Source organism: Talaromyces proteolyticus (assembly GCF_021365285.1).
Source record: "Talaromyces proteolyticus strain PMI_201 chromosome Unknown BGW36scaffold_3, whole genome shotgun sequence".
In the NCBI taxonomy this organism is placed as follows: Eukaryota; Fungi; Ascomycota; class Eurotiomycetes; order Eurotiales; family Trichocomaceae; genus Talaromyces; species Talaromyces proteolyticus.
Genome location: NW_025764279.1, coordinates 1,889,078 through 1,907,358, shown reverse-complemented (window position 1 = coordinate 1,907,358; position 18,281 = coordinate 1,889,078). Strand labels below are relative to the sequence as shown.

The 18,281-nt window shown below is 44.5% G+C and overlaps 5 protein-coding genes across 5 annotated transcripts; 2 read left to right on the top strand and 3 right to left on the bottom strand.

The window, feature by feature from the left end:
- Positions 1-397: 397 nt before the first annotated feature.
- On the top strand, positions 398-7,325 carry BGW36DRAFT_289429 (gramicidin S synthetase 1; the record flags this gene model as incomplete). The annotated part of the gene is made up of 3 exons (XM_046210664.1): positions 398-1,121; positions 1,202-4,309; positions 4,399-7,325. 3 exons carry the CDS (start codon positions 398-400, stop codon positions 7,323-7,325), a joined length of 6,759 nt encoding a protein of 2,252 aa, XP_046075569.1.
- Positions 7,326-7,654: 329 nt separating this feature from the next.
- BGW36DRAFT_394901 (dimethylallyl tryptophan synthase GliD2) lies at positions 7,655-9,419 on the top strand (the record flags this gene model as incomplete). The annotated part of the gene is made up of 4 exons (XM_046217969.1): positions 7,655-7,659; positions 7,898-7,985; positions 8,030-9,243; positions 9,302-9,419. The coding sequence occupies 4 exons, from the start codon at positions 7,655-7,657 to the stop codon at positions 9,417-9,419; spliced, it is 1,425 nt and encodes a 474-aa protein (XP_046075568.1).
- On the bottom strand, positions 9,402-12,386 carry BGW36DRAFT_372384 (putative C6 transcription factor). The gene is made up of 5 exons (XM_046215469.1): positions 11,740-12,386; positions 11,174-11,689; positions 10,443-11,113; positions 9,873-10,374; positions 9,402-9,819 (listed from the first exon to the last, which is right to left on the bottom strand). Exons 1-5 carry the CDS (start codon positions 12,295-12,297, stop codon positions 9,790-9,792), a joined length of 2,277 nt encoding a protein of 758 aa, XP_046075567.1. The 5' UTR covers positions 12,298-12,386; the 3' UTR covers positions 9,402-9,789.
- Positions 12,387-12,878: 492 nt separating this feature from the next.
- On the bottom strand, positions 12,879-14,642 carry BGW36DRAFT_372383 (FAD binding domain-containing protein). Its single transcript, XM_046215468.1, has 4 exons — positions 14,355-14,642; positions 14,050-14,292; positions 13,637-13,996; positions 12,879-13,583 (listed from the first exon to the last, which is right to left on the bottom strand). The coding sequence occupies exons 1-4, from the start codon at positions 14,523-14,525 to the stop codon at positions 12,939-12,941; spliced, it is 1,419 nt and encodes a 472-aa protein (XP_046075566.1). The 5' UTR covers positions 14,526-14,642; the 3' UTR covers positions 12,879-12,938.
- Positions 14,643-15,243: 601 nt separating this feature from the next.
- On the bottom strand, positions 15,244-17,383 carry BGW36DRAFT_445783 (cytochrome P450 monooxygenase GliC2; the record flags this gene model as incomplete). Its single annotated transcript, XM_046221689.1, has 6 exons — positions 15,244-15,532; positions 15,687-15,859; positions 15,950-16,169; positions 16,256-16,883; positions 16,941-17,125; positions 17,222-17,383. 6 exons carry the CDS (start codon positions 17,381-17,383, stop codon positions 15,320-15,322), a joined length of 1,581 nt encoding a protein of 526 aa, XP_046075565.1. The 3' UTR covers positions 15,244-15,319.
- Between the last annotated feature and the right edge of the window lie 898 nt (positions 17,384-18,281).

Genomic DNA, 18,281 nt, shown 5'->3' with positions numbered 1-18,281 from the left:
CCGAAGACACTCGATAGATATGCCTTGTTTTTATACACATCCCAAAAAGTTAGGTTCTAAGTCAAGACGTAATTACCGAAACTTTTCAATTCCCTGCGTATCGGTCTTCGGCATGTTGGAAGCATAGCCGCGGGGGTAACCGGAGGATAAATTTGGGGCTGAAATTAACAGTCTCGGCCGGATAGTTATAGGCGGCGCTCGGAAATACTAAGGGAAAAGCGAAGTTACAGCATGCCAAAGTAAACAGAATAAAAAAAACTATTTTTCTGTCATGAAGAGAAATTGAGTATTAGTTCGAACCCTTTGCTATTCTAACTTTTTGTTATCATCTCTTCATGTATTGTGTCGTTTTGCATGCTCATGCCCATACTGTCAAGAGTGAGACTCTCTGAGCAGGATGTCCGCTCAAGACTACTCTAACACTGAGACCCTCCTTGATCACTTCCATAGAGAACGCCACTCTTACCCTTCTACAATTGCAGTGGAGGATGGCACAAAAGACACAAACCCCATAACACGCCCCAAAATCACTTATGCTCAACTCGACTCTCTGTCAGAACTATGGAGCGAACGACTGCACCTTGCTGGAGTAGGCCCCGGCTCTATTGTTCCTCTTCTCTCCTCACGATCCATTTCTATGGTTGCAGCTACTCTGGCAATTCTTAAATTACGCGCTGCTTATGTACCAATGGATGTCCATTCGTGGGGGAGAGATCGAATAGACAGTGTTCTCGGGACTGTCAGCCCGAAAGTTGTCGTATCAACATCGAAAACAGGATCGGAGGTGCTAATGAAGGGAGCTCAGAGTCAAGACCCTACTCACGGACTCGATTATACCGTGGTCACTCTTGATGACAGTGTCGATAGAGATGCTAAAACTGGTGAGGTTACGATCGTCAACGGGTTTCATAAACCTAGACTGGTTGGTTCAGAAGACAATGGCCGTGGCGACGACCTTGCTTATATGATATTTACTTCCGGAACGACAGGAAAACCAAAAGGTGTGATGATCGGCCAGAGGTCAATCTCGCGCTACGTTAAAGAAGGAGGGGAACTGCCCTTTAACCTTAATACGACTCGGGGTACGAGAGTCCTCCTCATCTGCTCAGTTGGATTTGACGGTAAGAATCGTTTTACCCCTTAAATCTAAATGTCTTCTACTATGGCACAAATGATACAGTTCACTAATAAAATATTTTAGTTTGTGCTGGAATCATGTTCAACGCTGTTTGCAACGGAGGAACCATAGTTCTGGCTGACCCTCCTACCCTTGAAACGATAGCGAAAGAATGCTCCGTTCTACCACTCACTCCCAGTATCCTGGCCACGCTTGATCCTACCGCTGGGTTTGAGCGTATAGAAAAAATCTTCTTAGGGGGTGAAAGTCCCCCACCAGCATTGATAGAGGCTTGGACTTCAGAAAACCGCCGGCTGTATAACTCTTATGGACCTACCGAAACGACTTGTACTGCTACAATGGCAGAGTTAAAACCTGGTGTGCCGGCCACAATCGGCTATCCAATCTCCTATAGTAATGTCATTCTCCTTGACAACCAAGGAAATGAGTCTTCTTCAGAAGGAGAAATTTTAATTTCCGGGCTCGGGCTTGCACACGGATATTTTCAAGACGCCGAAAAGACCGAAAAGTTATTTATCATGCGCGATGGTATTCGCTACTACAAGACTGGAGACTATGGTAAAAACACCCCTTACGGGCTCCAATTTTGTGGTCGAAGAGATCATATGGTGAAGAATCGCGGTTTTTTGATAAATCTTGAAGATGTTGAATTAGCTCTTTCATCATCCCCGAAAGTTGATCGTGCTTCGGCATTAATGTTCCAAGGCAGGCTTTCAGCCTTTGTTGCCCCGATATCAGCGAAGGAAGGGTTGCGGGAATACCTGGGGGATACTGTTTCTACTTTCCTGGTTCCAGATACCGTCTACTCGCTTGATAGTTTTCCAATGACAAGTAATGGGAAGGTGGATAGACGGGCTCTGGTGCAGATTCTCGGCCAGGGGGGGTTGGCCACCGATGGTGAGAATGAGCAGGTTGGTGTAACTGATCTTTCCTCTGTTGAAGCTGTGCGAAGAGGCTTTGCCCACGTTTTAAAGCTTCCTATATCGCAAATTTCTGAACTCTCATCCTTCAAAAATCTTGGAGGTCATTCTCTAGCTGCTGTACTGCTAGTGACAACCTTGAGAAGAATGGAATTCGAGATCAGTGTTGCCGATGTCTTGCTGCTCGACTCCGTCCAAAAGATCGCCTCGTCTGCTAAGACTTCGCCTTCCATCAACAGATTACCAGATGTTTCTTCTTCTACTTCAAAATATGAGAATGAACTTGCACAACTGAGACAGGATGTAGCAACTGCAAAAGGCTTGACCATTGACAATGTCTTACCTATGACGGATATGCAAACGAAGATGGCACGAGCTAGTATCGTCACCTCAGGACTGTCTTTCATAAAGACTTCCTTCACGTTTGACCATGCTGGAAAAGGAAACTTTCCGTCAATCCTTAAGGCTGCCTGGATCCGTCTTAATGAGCGCCATGGTATCCTCAGAACCACATTTCTCTTGAGCTCTCCTCGTCCAGTTCAAATAATCTCTCCGTATGCTCAACCTGATTGGGAAGAAATTGTGACCACCGACTCACGTTGGGATTCTATTTGTGAGCGCGAAGAGATATTAGACATGAACGATTTCACCAATTTCAATGAAGAAGATTCCGGGTCTCTCTCACGGGTCTTGCTTGTTATAGTTCCTAATAACCGCACAAGGTTTATCTGGACAGTTCACCACAGTCTAATCGATGGCTGGTCAATGGCTAACCTTATGAGTGACTTTTCTACTTGTCTGAACGAGAATCAGCAAGCACTTCCGCCAGCACCTCAATTCGCAGATGTCGCACTTTCAATGAGCCGTCTCGAGTTTGAACAAAGAGAAAAGGCTATTTCGTTCTGGAAAGGCTATTTGAACAGAAACCTGCCGCCCGCACGTCTCAGACTCCCAGAATCCTCTGATATCAACAATTATAGAACATCGACTCAATCTCAGAGACTTACGGTCACCGTCTCGGCTATTGAATCCGCTGCCAATACCTTTTCTGTGACACCAGCGACTCTGCTTTACGCAGCCTGGGGAATAGTAATATCCAGATACAGTGGCTCAGAACGTGTTAATATCGGTGCTGTTCTATCAGGACGAAGCCTGCCTATACCAGGAATCGAGAACATCGTTGGCCCAGTCATCAACACACTGCCACTTCCTTTAAATTGTTGTACTGAAGAAAGCTCCAGCGATTCAACATCCGGACCCCGAACCGTACAAGGTTTCCTTCAATCTGTGTTCAAAGCTCTATGCGAGATTATCGAATTCCAGTGGTCCAGTAGCTCCCTGATTCAGGACGCCTGTGAAAGTAAATTCGTGGATCTCTTCCAGACCCTTTTCGTCTTGCAGTATGACTTTCCAGATAACCCTTGGGGAAGCAACGCGGTCTCTGCGCCGAGAGATCAAAAATACGAAGAGACGACAGAGATTCCACTTACAATTCTCTTGGATAGTATGGGTGGGGTGTTCAATGTGAAGTTTCTATACAGACATTCTTTTTTCGAGAACTTCATTATACACAATATGTATAAGCATTTTGATAATGTTCTCTCCGCTCTTGTTGCAACGGCTCCGGAGGAGGGACTAGAGAGTGTTATCGGGCGGATGCTTGGTGTTGATGAAACCGAGACTTTAATTGCGCAGCCTCGACCATCACCTGAGCCTCAGTCCGACCTCTTTCAATCTCAGTTGGGGTCTTTAGGTAGATCTCCAAAGTGCCTAGCTGAGGCTATTGATAACATAATCCGAAACTATCCCGAAAATTGTGCTGTTGAAGGATTGGATAAATCCCTCACATACACGGAATTGGATCAAGATACAAACAGAATCGCTTCTCGTATGATAGAGCACAGTGGACCTGGCAAAGTCGTATGTATTATAAGCGATGGTAGTATTGAATGGCTTCTAGCCATTGTTGCAACGATTCGCGTTGGTGCTATTTACTGTCCCATTGATCAAAAGCTTCCTGACAAGAGAAAGAGTTACATGATCAGCAACTCTCAAGCGTCATTGATTATATATACAAGTTCCAAGCAAGACAGGATTTCTGGGAGCGAGGCTATTCCGTTCTTGGACATTAAAACTGTTCTGTTGGAAACAGTTACAGCCCTTTCGGCAGATGCCCGACGAATCAGTTACCGCAGTAGCGATGATGTAGCTTGTTTGATTTACACCTCAGGAAGCACAGGCTTACCAAAAGGTACGTTATAGTTTCATAAAATCATCACACTTTCTCAATCTGCAAATCAGTCATTGGTGTCTCAAGCTGACTGAAATACTTATCTAAAGCCGTTCAATTACAACATAAAGGAATTCTGAGCGTAATATCCGATGGAAAAGGAAGACTGTATTCTCGCCCAGGTCAACGTAACGCACAACTTCTGTCTCTTGGCTTTGATTGCTGTATCAAGGAAGTGTTCTCAACGCTCTGTTTCGGGGCAACACTCGTACTTAAAGACTTCGAAGACCCCATTGCGCATCTCAAGAGAGTCGACGCTACAATGGCAACTCCATCACTACTAGCAACATTAGATCCATCCGACTACGCCAACTTAAAAGTCATCACCGTTGCAGGAGAAGCTACTTCACAATCTCTCAATGATAAATGGGCGGTCGGCGGAAGAATTCTAATTAATGGGTACGGTCCGGCGGAGTGTACTCTGATCTGTACGACAGCTCGTCTGAACCCTGGAAAGAAGGTTTCCATTGGCAACGCTGTACCTGGGATGGCCTGCTATATCCTTGACAAGAAAATGCGACCTGTTCCGCGTGGGGTTAGCGGTGAAATCTTCATGTCTGGAACTCAAGTTACGCCGGGATATTTAAGAAATGAAGCAGAGACAGCGCTTCGTTTCCTTGGTAACCCGTTTTATCCAAATATACCTATGTTCAAGACTGGAGACATTGGTCGAAGACTAGAAAATGGAGAAATCGAGTACATTGGTAGAGAAGACAATTTGGTGAAATTGCGAGGATTCAGAATTGACCTGGGAGAGATTCACAGCACGATCTCAAGGGTGGCTTCCGCGGCTAGAAATGTTGCTCTCGTGGTGTTTAATGGAAGCTTATTTGCTTTTGTTACTCCTGAGATGTTGGATGGTGAAAGTCTGAAGAGGGATTTGGAAGGTCAGCTTCCTGAGTACGCTGTGCCCAGTCGAGTAATTCCACTGGCGAAACTTCCGACTTCCACAAACCATAAGGTTGACAGCAAAGCCTTGAGGCAACTTCTAGTTCAACGGGAAGAGGAAGTGGACAAGAAAAGTCAGGGTCAAGTGCAACTACCTAGGACCGAAACTGAGCGTGTGGTTGCGGGAATATGGGCAGATGTGCTTGGTCGAGATATTAACTTATACCCTATCAGTCTGACTGATCGTTTCTTCGAAATTGGGGGTCACTCTTTATTACAGATCCAGGTTTCACAATTTATTGCTAAGAAATGGGAAATAAACTCGCCACTCAGACTAGTCACTCGGCACCATATTCTGCAGGATTTGTGTCAGGCAATAGAGAGGGTTATCGAGGGAAAAGATTATGCAAATATTGCCTCTAGAAAGCCAAAACGCAAACCGTTCCTGGACTTTGAGCCAATCGAACGTACTGTATCGCTTCCACTTTCTTACCTTGAGAAGGAAATGCTGCTCAATCATTTAATCTCTAGTGGCTCACCGGCTGGGAACATGACTTTTGTCGGAAAAGTCCGTGGTAACATTAATATACAGGCTATGGCGGATTCTTTCCAATACGTTACGGCAGAAACAGAGGTGTTTCGTTCCAAGTACCTTGTTGTAAATGGCGAGCTGCATCGATCCCAGATGAGAAGACTACAAGTACCTCACGTTGTTCAAACTGGGAATATCGATGCTTTTATCCAGGGAAAGTTAAACAAGTGCTTTGACCTTACTGAGGATCCGCCTGTTGATGTTTCCATCATTATAGAGTCATCAACGCAGGCTACAGTTGTGGTTGTAATGTCCCATGTCGTTGGAGATGCAATAACCATGGCGAACTACCTCAAAAAAGTGTCCACGAGTTATGATATGCTACAAAGCCCCAAAAACGGCATGCATTCCCAAGTCCAGGTAGCGAACAGCGAAAAGTTAACATACCTCGATTGGGCAGCGTGGGCAGAAACCACGGAGCTTGACGCAGGACTTGCAAATTTCTGGAAGTCTTACCTTTCCAATCTGCCAGAGCCGTTATCTCTCGGACAGCCTAAGGCAATTCCTACCTATATGGGACTTTCTAGATCGTCGATATTGCCGCAATCATTACGCTTGGGACTGTCTCAATTGGCCACAAGAACATCAACCACCATGCATCAAATTGTTCTAGCTGGTGTTTTCTTGTGTTTGCAATGCATAGATAGAAGGGACGATATGCTTCTCGCGGCACCGTTTACTCACCGAATCGAGCAAGGCACTGAAACGATGCCTGGTCTCTTTTTAGACAGACTGATAATCCGTCTTCGCAGGGCTCAGGAGGACAGTTTGTCACAATTTTTATCTACAGTGAAAGAGAGCAGTCAGCAGTCTTTGGCACATTTCATTCCGTTCAAGTCGCTTCGCAAGCTGTTGGAGCTGAACCCTAGTTTATCCAATCCACTTTTCAAAATCATGGTCACGTACCATACACAGGTGGAGAGGGGGTCTGTTCTAGAACTAAAGGGGGCTGAAGTCCAGTCCATCCATTGCCGCAAAGGCGGTGCCAAGTTTCCAATAACGTTCGAGTTCACTGAGAATGCTCACCATGGTGTTCGCTTAGATATGGAATATGACTTGGGTTGTGTCTCGGAAGAAATTGCGACGAGATTGGAGTTTGCTCTGATGTTTACTCTGCAACTGATGGTACTCGATAGGCCACCTGATGAGATCATCAAACTTGTATATGATTCTTTTCATACTACATCAAGACTCTCTTCTGAAGGAACAATTCTCTTGGCTAACGGCACCCATACAGCCTCTGAGGGTAAAGAGAGAACTTTACGTCCAGTTGAACATACAGCTAAACTCATCCAAGAGGCAATTAGCGAATGTCTAGGGCTTAATGAAGGCGGGGTGAAAGATCAGCTGTCATTCTGGGAGCTCGGTGCTCAAAGTACAGACGCAGTCAGGTTACAGTGGCTATGTAAGAAACAGGGGGTGGATGTCAGTCTTCGGGATATTTTTGTTATTGGGACTGCTTTAGAACTAGCAAAACGTGCAACCGCATGTAAATGATAGGGTAAGTTATGATTATGTTATTATTACTCAGATTTTGTGACCGTATCCAGATTCTAAGCTAGGAGAATTTCAGATAAACAAAAGTGGAGCACAGAGATGGTCACTGTTTCTACAACACACAGTTCTGTTCTATGTTAGGATGTTTGTTTAGCTAATATTGGAGTGTAATCATTTGGAAACTAATTCGTACATTTTCTCCGAAGTCTCAAATTGCACCACCGAGCACTCGTGTGGCATCCACGTGTAGGATATTCCCCAGACGTCCGTCGCCGAGAGACCATACAATTGGGTGTTCGTCATTCATTATAGCGTAATCCGAAGCTTCCATGACGTCTGAAAAAATCAGATTAACGCTCTGAGGAACCAAGGATGTGGTCATCGGAAATACAATTAGAGTGCCGACTTAGGATTCCAATCGGACGCCGAAAAGTACTCACCGCACGGCGGCGACTCTGCCATTTCCGGGTCGCCAAGAGATGTCTCAACTCCATCTTCCAACTGATCTTAAATAATAGCACATTTTATTCTTCAGGATGTAGATATATCAGTACTCCAGTAGCTCGTGGTAGAATAAGTTACTTAGAAGCAATCGATCAGTATCAACGGGGGAATCAAAGCACCACCTACCATCGATCAATCAAGTCAAAATGCCTACAAGTACTGAAGTTGTTCTAATCCCCAACAACAATCACTCAATAGAGAGCAAGCTCAATGCAATCAACGGAGAAAGAGATGTCAATGTCAATGTGGAAGAATTACCTCTGGCATCTTTGACGCCCTTTGACCTTTTATCCGTTGCTCTACCTCTCCCTGGCCCAGTGTCTTCGACAGATTACTGGTGGCGAAAGACTGGACCTATCATCAGTGGGCTGCTCTCAAAAGCGAATTACCCTCTGTACAACCATTACAAGCATCTCTTGTTATACCATAGCCATATTCTTCCACTACTTGGACCTCGCCCGCCACATCATAATGATACTCACCCATCTCCTTCAAACGCACCATGGAGGGCATTCCTCACAGATGACTTCACTCCCGTTGAACCGAGCTGGAACATAAGTGGCAACGAATCTACCATCCGACTTGGAGTTGAACCCATTGGCTTCTCAGCTGGAACTCACACTGACCCTTTCAATCAATCTTTGGTTACCGAATTCATGAACTCTTTGGTAGCTAGCGAGGCAGATGCTGATTTGGAAATGTTTGAGCACTTCCGGAAGGATTTCTTCATTCCAGCGGAGTCGTCTTGCGAGATACTCGCGAAACTGCCAGATGGAGAGCACAGCTCACAGAGCTTTTTGGCGTTTGATTTTGATAAAGGCCGCGTCACGAGCAAGGCATATTTCTTTCCTATCTTGAAGTCCCTCGCTACTGGACAAGATACAATGAGCCTCGTTAGCGAATCCATCCTCAGGCTTGCAGAGAAAAGCTCGTGGGGTGCTCAAATGATCACTGCAATCTCTGTGCTAGAGGCATGGATGACTACTTGTGAGGGTGCTAGAGCGGAGATGATTAGCGTGGATTGTGTGGGTGCAGATAAGTCCAGGATCAAGATCTATGTCCGCATACCTCACACATCTCTAAAAAAAGTAAAAGAGACATATAATCTTGGCGGTCGACTGAGGGACGATGTCACCACCGAGGGACTGAAAGTGCTCGACAACTTATGGAGAACAATCTTCCAACCAGCCAACGATGACGATGAACTTCCTCAAAATTCACATCGCACAGCAGGCACTATCTTCAACTTTGAGCTTCGTCCAGGAAAATGGTTTCCGGAACCAAAGTTATATTTGCCGGTACGACACTACTGTGCCAGTGACCTTCAGATTGCGAATCGGCTGCAGATCTTCTTCGGAAAGATGGGCTGGAAACGCTTGGAGCATGAGTATAGTACTGATCTTCAGGACTTGTTGTAAGTCATTCCATATCATTGTCATTGGGAATTTGTTCATTCTGACTTTATCCTATAGCCCGCATCATCCATTGTCTCGTGAGACGGGAACACATACCTACCTATCGTTTTCATACAAGAAGCAAAAAGGTGTTTATATGACGATGTACTATAATCCTAAAATCTACACTGTGTAGTGTCGTAACGAAAAGTCAATTAAGCCATGACTAGAAAAACGACCATCCTTCTCGAGATTGCCACAATATTTCGGCCCTTTCATTTGTTTTTATTGTGAGATCGATGTTATGCATTATTTATTCAGGGAATTTTTCATTTTGGAGTTGAGATTTCGCATTGCTCATGTAAGTTGAGACTATGCTATTTGTTCATTTAGAAGCAATGGAATGTTGGATACGTTTAATCTCGTTAAGAAATAAAATCGACGTAGATAAGATAATCCACCATCTCGACTGTAGAAAAATCTATTCATGAATTTCGACGACAACTTTTGGCCCGCATCTCAATCCTTCCCATTTTTGTTTTTCTCAGAAGCCTTTTTGTAGGATATTAGGTGGATACGTCAAGATTCCAGAATCCCTAGAATTTAATCAGTATTACAACTTCCTAACTAGCTCCTATGAGTTTCTTACCCAGTCAAATGCCGTAGAAGGGTCCTGCATATCCAGACTTCCGAAGTTTGCCAGGTCCAGTGATGGAGGGGCTAAATTAGTATCTTCCGATATCTCTTGAGTAGAAAGCGATACAGGCATTGTCTGGGGTGGCTGAGTTGTTCCCATTGTTCCCGGGCTTGCATCAGGCAATATTCCCATAATGTCGGGGAATGGTGTTAGAGGGAATGTACTGGGTGAATTCTTGGACAAAAAGTTGACAATAATACGATTTATCACATGCCAAGTCCCTCGAGATTCGTGTTCTCTCGTCTTTTTCGTCCTTTCAAGCGTATTTAAGGCGCGAGTTCGAAGCACAATATGGTTAGGACTCTGAAACTCGGGGGTTTTGAGTTCAGATACGATGTGCAAGATGGCTTGGAAACATGCATGACCGCCAATATGCCATTGGAATCGCTTTGCATCTTTGTCATCTGGCATCTGATTCATACTTTCCATCAAACTGACCGACTTCGCCAAGACCCTAGAAATTGCAACAGCGCGTGAGCACCGAGTATGAACGAATAGAGGCAAACCAAAATAACCACTTACATTGTACGAATCTCAGGCGAAACAATGGCCTCACGATACTGTTGTGGTATCCGAAGCCAAAATATAGACCAGCATCTCCATTCTATGATCGCGGCCAGTCCAAGCGAAAGTCGTTGTTCAGGCACCTGAGGGTCACAATACTGCAAATATTCCGTCTGGATATGTGTGACCATTTCATTCACCATCGTATGAACTTCTGTGAACAATGCTTGAAATTCTGCTATCGAATTAACAACACCATTCCCCAAGGTGGTCGAGGATTTGATCCGGCGCTCTAGGCGGTAAGTGCTTCGTACAATTCTCCTAAAACAATGAATGCCATGCAGACGAACCAGCTGCCCTGTCATGTCAGTAAATCCAGGATTTGAGTATCCTTCGCCAGTTGGGAATTGCCCTTCAATTAGGTCCTCGTCATTGACGTTGCGTGGGAGTAAAGTGGTGTAGTCGTCGTCTGATATTGTTGGTTCCTGGCCTTTGCCTTCGGCAGATCTGAAATCCAAGTGACATATCTGATGCCATAATCTGCGACGAAGCTCTACTTGCACAACGTCCATATTGTCTGAAGGAAATAGAGAGGGCTCCCTATGGAGGCCTTGCGAGAGAGCAATTCTGAGGACAAGGCCAAGGAGCGTCCAAGTTTTCGACATGTCATCTTCTCGCGATTGGCAGGTCTGGAAATACAAATGTAAGAGCTTAATCTGCCTTAGCAGGAACTATTTAGAATGGCTTACCAAAAGTAAAACAAACGCCTGAAGAACTTCAATGCTGGCCGTGGTCAGGAATTCCTCTCTTGCCAATCCAAATTCAACTCCTCGTTGAAATTGAGCAAGTGAAGTCTTCTTATCTGCAGAAAAGCGCTCTGCAACATCTTCAGGTGACATACTGTTCACCGCAGAGTGGAAGATTGCCAACGCTAACGGTTCAAACGAACGGAAACTAGGAGCTTGGACAGATAGATCTATTTCCTCGCTAGAAATTTGAGAAATCGTACCGTACGTATAGTAGAGATACTGCATAAATCGGCGTTTGAGAGAGGGTTTATGGATGAGCCGTGTCATTGGATCCACATTAAGGAAGAATATGTCCAATAGAGTCGTACAGTCTTCTGCAGTCGTGGGTAACCAAGGTGCAAGGCTGTCCACAGACGGAGTAGAAAATAAGAATGAGGTATTTGCTTGCTCTAATACTGGATAATCTGTAGCATCAGGCGCTGCTTGGTTGCCTAGTAGCATTTTCACGTCATTGATCTGAGAGTTGTTAGTCTCGGGATGCCCATATCAGTCAGAGTTTAGCGGACCTCATCGGCCAAGAGAGCATAGTGAAGCGAAGAGACCCAGCGCGATTGGCCGTTTTCAGCCTCTAGTAGTAAAGCTCCATCGTAACCATCAATCGACAGAGTCTCGCTTCTATTGTTTGGAGTCGGTGTGACAACCGAAGCCACTCTATGGTCGCCATTACCAGACGTCTCCATTCGGCTGTCCAGTACTCCAGACGGAGATGGTTGAGACATGCCATTGCCACCTGCGATTGCTTGCTCCAAAAGCTTTTCGAGCCTTTCCAGGCGATTTCGAATTTCATCCTGCCCATCGCGAGGCCTGGGTCGGGATGTGCGATTGATTGTTGCAGGAGGCCTCGATGGCGGGGATGGTTGTGATTTAATATAGGAACATGGGTGTTTACCTCTCTCACAGGTTGAGCAAACAGGCTGTTTATGGTCGCACTTGACCTTGCGACGGCGACAGGTTAAACATGAGGTAACTATGCGCTGTCTGTTATTACTAGATTTCTGATTTCCAACCGGTGGATTTAGCTGTGCATCGCTGAACAGTGTTTGCGGCGAAGTAGAAGTGTCCATGATGAATAGGCGCGTTTATGAGAGAAGCGTGCTCCTATCGTACCCATACACTAAAGGGACCCTATCTAATGCGATGGTGAGGGTCAACGTCGAGCCGTCAGGGCAAAACGTACGTCAACGCCGGCGGGTAAACCATCACCTGACTAGTTCTACCACTAGGCCGATTCTAGCAGTTGGAATACGCCAATCTGTGTAAAATCGGTATTTTTGTTTCGTATTGTTTTTACCTCCTCTAAGGAAACCCGCTTTTTCGCCCCCAGATTTGAAGTGGAATTCGCCAAGTCTCATTTTTTTAGTATACCATCATAATTAATTTTTCTATTCTAATAACCAGGATATCCTGGGTTTCAAAGCTTCCAGACTTCCTGACCGCTCAAAAGAGGCTAATTTTCATTCTTCACACCTTTACGAATACGAGTAATACGAGTCAACGACCTGCCTTGGCATTTGGCCATGTAAACCTCGCTGTTTAAACATGAGGATTTTCATTTTCTTAATTTAAAATACTAATTTTGAGGGATTTTCTACCCCATTTTAGTTTATAAGGCGCAAGAAGTGACTACAACGCAGATATAGTTTAGGTCAACTAGTATGTATATCAATTGAAGTGCTATTGACATTGTACTCTTTCAACAATTTTATCAAGAAAGGGGTATAACTCCCTTAATCACCCCGAGCGGATCCCATTTCGCCTTCAACGCCTGGAGTTTCTCCAGTCGTTCTTTGCTGCCAACGATTTGACTGGCCGTGGCATCTTCAAAAGGCATGTTCACATAGCTGACGCTGGGTATTTGGTTTCCAGCAGATGTAGTCAAGAAGGCTTCTCGAATATCTTTATTCAGGGTTGCACAATCATCATCCAGTGCAGGGTCACTATACCAAGCCAGAGGCATGACCCAATACTTCACGTCTCTCCTAAATTCACTGGACAAGGACGTTTCTGTACCGTCCTTATCTAACTCACTAGCAACATCCATGCTGTAAAATTCAATCAGTATGTGCGTCTGCGCCGCTTCAGGATGCTTAGCGATAAAGTCAGTGAACACCTTGAGGGCGACGGTGCCGGATTCCGCTGACAACGCCTTCATGCCAAATGCTGAAAGGTTTTTGCGACCAGCATAAGCGCAAATGCGCTTACTCGAGTCATTCAAACTCTTGTACGGAATCAGATGTCCGATAAAGTTTAGAGGATGATCTGCTTTCGAGGGAAGATCCAGTAAAGTAGAGAATTTTCCAGCAGCCTCCTCAGGCGGCCCAATGTACCACAGCTGAAGGAGAACTAGAGGCTAAAAGAGGTCAAAATCACAAGGAAGTTATAAGCACAACGATAGCCACTTACCTTCCCATCTGGAGGTGGGGCGCAAAATACCAGTCGACCCTGCATACCGCCGTGACAATGCACCTTGTCCAGTTCCTCTGAAATTAATCCGATCTGACTGGGATCGAAGACAAGCGTAGTATGCCAAGTGAGGTGTTCCCATGGAATGGCTTTAAACGTGGCCTCAACGACTACTGCAAACAAGTGGCCATAGCCACGAAGACCCCAAAAGAGATCCTTTTCTGTCTTTGCGGATGCCTCAACTATACTAGCCTTTCCGGTCTCGTCCACCACCGCAATACGCATGGAGATAACTGTGTCCGTGCTATATCCCAAGAGACCAAGGAATCTCCCAATGCCTCCCCCAAGCGTAGCACCGACCTGTTCAGTCTATGAGGCCCATTCCGATGTGAATATGGCGAGTGTGGACCTACCAACCCAACTTCGTTACAGGTTCCGGTCGCCACGGCGAAGCCAACTGATGCCGCTGCGTTTATGCCATCGCCCATAGTGGCTCCTCCTTGAGCAACAACAACTTGCCGTTCGACATCGACAGTGACTTTTCGCATCCGCGAAAGGTCAAGTACTACTCCAGGACTTGCTATAGTTGAGAACCCATTACTATGGCCTCCTCCTCGGACCTTAAAAGGCAGGTCTTTGTACACCAAATATGAAATCTGTGGCCACAATCATTACCATCTGAAGATAGAAATGGGACACGTGGAAAGAGAGCTCTAACCGTCAAGATCACATCTTCCTCCGTAATCGGCTGGACGACTGCAGCAGGAACCTCAGTTCGGTACCTCGTCCACCGTCCAATGGCCGATTCCCAGCCCTCATCGCCAGCGATGATTACAGCTGAGGATATAGAGAGACGAGCGACCAGATCTTGCTTAATGTCAAGCGCCATGGCTTTTGTCTTTTTGACGTGGGTTGAAATTAGTGTAACACTGGTTCGAGTCTTTTTTTTAATAAAAAAGACTAAAATCTAGATATTTAGGCGGGTTTAGCTTCTCCGAATCGTGCTTGTCCAGTCTAATCGACTTCGGCTTGATTGCCTGATGTTTTTTTGTCGCCGCGGTGTTCGGTTAACAATTTCGATACCCTCCGAGGGCCCCGAACTTGGTTTGAAAAATAACCAGCTGACAGAGCTAAATTTTTGCAGACATGGAAGGTATTATTATTTTTCTTCGATGCCAGGCGAAGGCAGAAATACCTAAGTCTATTAATAATCCTAATTTTAAACCAAAGCCGTTGTTGTGATCATGCCTCGAAGGAGGGCAAATCACAGTGGCAGTGGTACATCTACAAGTGAATAATTGATGAAGGGTTATCACACACTGTAGATGTGAAGTTGTTCCTGATCTAGTTTTTACCACACTTTTGCCCCGTATTCTGGCAATATCCCTAAACCTAGGAACTGGAAAATTGGGTACCTAGCAACACGAATGAGTTGGGACTGATGTAGTATTTCTTGAAATATTTGAGGTAATCTTTGATCGTAGAAAAGAAAAATTCTGTTTATACATTCTTCCTTGACATTTTTTTCAACTCACTTGATCGAACGGTCATCCTTACGATCATCACAGTCACTTTAAGATAACGAATGCCTTGATAATAAAAGTTTGCTCCGAGTCTGAAGTGGTTTGTTCCTATCCTTCATCTTTCGTTCTGAGTAAAGTGAACAAATATCTTCCACTTAATTTACCTCGCCACCAGTTTCAATTCAAGGTCATACAAGCCCACCCAACTAGTCTTATCAACCTTGAAATCACCTTTGTCATCCTGGCCTAGATTCAAAGAAACCTCGTACTTGTAGAACAAGTGAAATACAAGAGATTTAATGATTTTATCGGCAATATACTGACCCAGGCATTTTCTGGGACCGTAACCGAAGGTTGAGAGGTTATAACGGAGCTTTATTTGTGAGAAGTTGAATCAGAATGTGGAGGACTGAAAAGAGAGAGTAGGCGAGAATGAACGAAAGAATGGATGATTGAATGAATGTGTAAGACAAGAAGAAAATTTTTAAAAGGAAGGAGGAAAGGGTGCGTCTCGTCGAAGTACGCACCTGGTTTGGCTTGATCGACTCGAAACGTCTCGGTCGATATGAACGATTGTCCGGTCCCCAAAAGGGGTTACGGATGTTGATTGCAAATGCGTCCACAATGACTGTGGTATCTTTGGGAACGATAAAGTCACCCAGCCTTTTTTCTCTTGGGGGGTTTTCTGGGAAGGTGAATGCTACATATCATTGTTAGCCATAACGTGAATTTTTGCCTTTTTCAAAAACAAAAAACAAGAAGCAAGCAAGAAGCAAGCAAGAAAGCTTACCAAGGACAGGACGAAGACGAAGAGCCTCCAACAGACAATAATGAATCAAGGTATCTTTCCTCGCGATGTAATTTTCATGGTCATCCTTATTCTTCCGAATCTCCGCAAGTAGATCAGCTTGGACGGCTGGGGCGTCCGCCAAAAGAATAATACAGGACGAAATGACCTGGGTAACAATGTCCAGGTTTGCGAATGAAGACTCGGCAATAGTATCAGTCACCTGCATATCCAGTCAGCAGGCCATCAGGGCCAGTGCAATAAAGTGTAAGGTTTTAAAATATCAAAATTATTCAGCTTTGATCATACCTCCTTCTCCGTCAATTCTCCTCTCTTAGCAGCATCGATCAGAGTCACAATGGGCGTTGTCGGAGCATCCACTTTCCTTGAGTTGTACATGTCCATGTTGAAATGTCGGAACTGCTTCTGATACTCTTTCGCGCTCTGGTAAGCTTTGGTGTTGATGTACTTTGTCCATTTGGTACGATGAATACCTCCAAACACGATGGATCCAAAGACTTGTGAATAAAGTTTGCCAAGTTCCCACAATTTCTCTTTCTCATCCTTGGTCATCTTGCCATAGAACATCTGCGCGACTTCAAAGAAAGGATATCTCTGCACAGCCTGCGTGGCATTGATGATAAAACCCTTTTCATCATTCTTTTCTTGTGGTTGTGTCACAGCATACTGGTTCAGGTTGATGACATGGTCTTCAGCGGTAGAATTGAAAGTTTCATGAAGAAGCTGCATAGATGTTCGATGTGAGAACATCGGGTCGAGCTTTTTGCGGAGATTCGTCCACCGAGTTCCATTGATAAGTCCAAGACCTGAGCCTAGGAGTTGGGTCAACAACCAGCCCGCGTTTGCTTGGTGAGCTTTGTTATGGTCGTTAGATTGCTGGTAGAGCCTTTCCACGTCTGCAGATTGTGTGATAACTCTGAGTCGAATTCATTAAGATACTTCATTCAATAGAAATTGTCAAGAATATTCTTACACTTCTGGGACTGTCCCTGCCCAAACACGATAGACTGATCCATTTTCCTCTTCCCATTCCTTACTTTTCTGAGCGGCATTAAGAAATTTTTCGGTCATTTGGCCATTGGGAAAAATGTAGCCTGGCCCCTTCATGTAGCCCTTTCCGTCAACTCTGGGATATTGGTACCTCAAATTCAAGAAGAACTAGATTTTTTTGGATAAAAGGTTAGCTTTACAGGTCAGAACTAATATGTTTAGTTTGCCAATATCCGTGTCTACATGTATGGGATGCTTTCTTACGTTCATAATAGTCCCTAGCACCGACTTATTGGTGAACAGCAAGGCCGTAACAAATATCGCAAGGGCAGATGTCCCGATGACAGCCGATGTACCACCAAGGGCAATATAACCCTTCAGGAACATCTCCGAAGGGAGAGAACTGGATTGATTGAAGGAATCCATGGTTTATTCTTGCATTAGTAGCATTGATATTGTAAGAAATACCCGAAGTCTGTAGGACCGCGGTATGATTGGAATATACCTTTTATTTTTAATCTGTTAAAAAGGCATACTCATAGAAATTCTTCCCCCGGCCGCACAGCTGTCGGAGTTGTCATCAATTTTGACCCCGATATATGACATAGCGGCGGACGGGGTTCTATTTACGTCCATTTGCACGCCGAAGGATAGAGAAGAACAGCGAGCGGCCCGTGGGAAAAAATTAGCTGAGGCTCCTTCGTTTGTCATGTAATCGATCAATATAAGTTCTATCATTCTCCTTAAGGAGTCTGACCATTGGCTGTTACAATTTGTTGGGTTTGATCGTGCCTTGATTCGGGGTTAGAAAATACGACAAGTGCCATTTTCCGCCAGTCCACTTATATGACAAAAGTTTGAATATAGTATCCACATTCTCTTCCTTTAATCTGCATTTGCACCAATTTATATCAGAATAAATGTAGACTTGGATAATGTAAAAAGCTGAAATATTATTAGCATTAATATATGGAGGACTCCTATGCCTCGTCCATTTTTTGTAGTGCTATACTCAAACTTTTGTCACCTTCAAATATTACCGTACGTGGTGTAGTACCGAAAAAATTAACCAGCAGAAGGAATCAATGAGTAATGTTCTAAAACGAGTGGAATGAGGGATATATAAATTGTTTATAAGCTCATAACATGGCTTAATACGATGATAAAATTATCTGCAATTATGAGAAAGTATACTATCTAACGTAATATGATTATAAGAATTAATTTAGCTCCAGCAAAAATATTGTGGTGTTTTGGATCTCAATTATCAATTAACGTATGACAAGTTAGAGCCATGGCGAGGTGCGGAGGTAGCTTCTGAGGA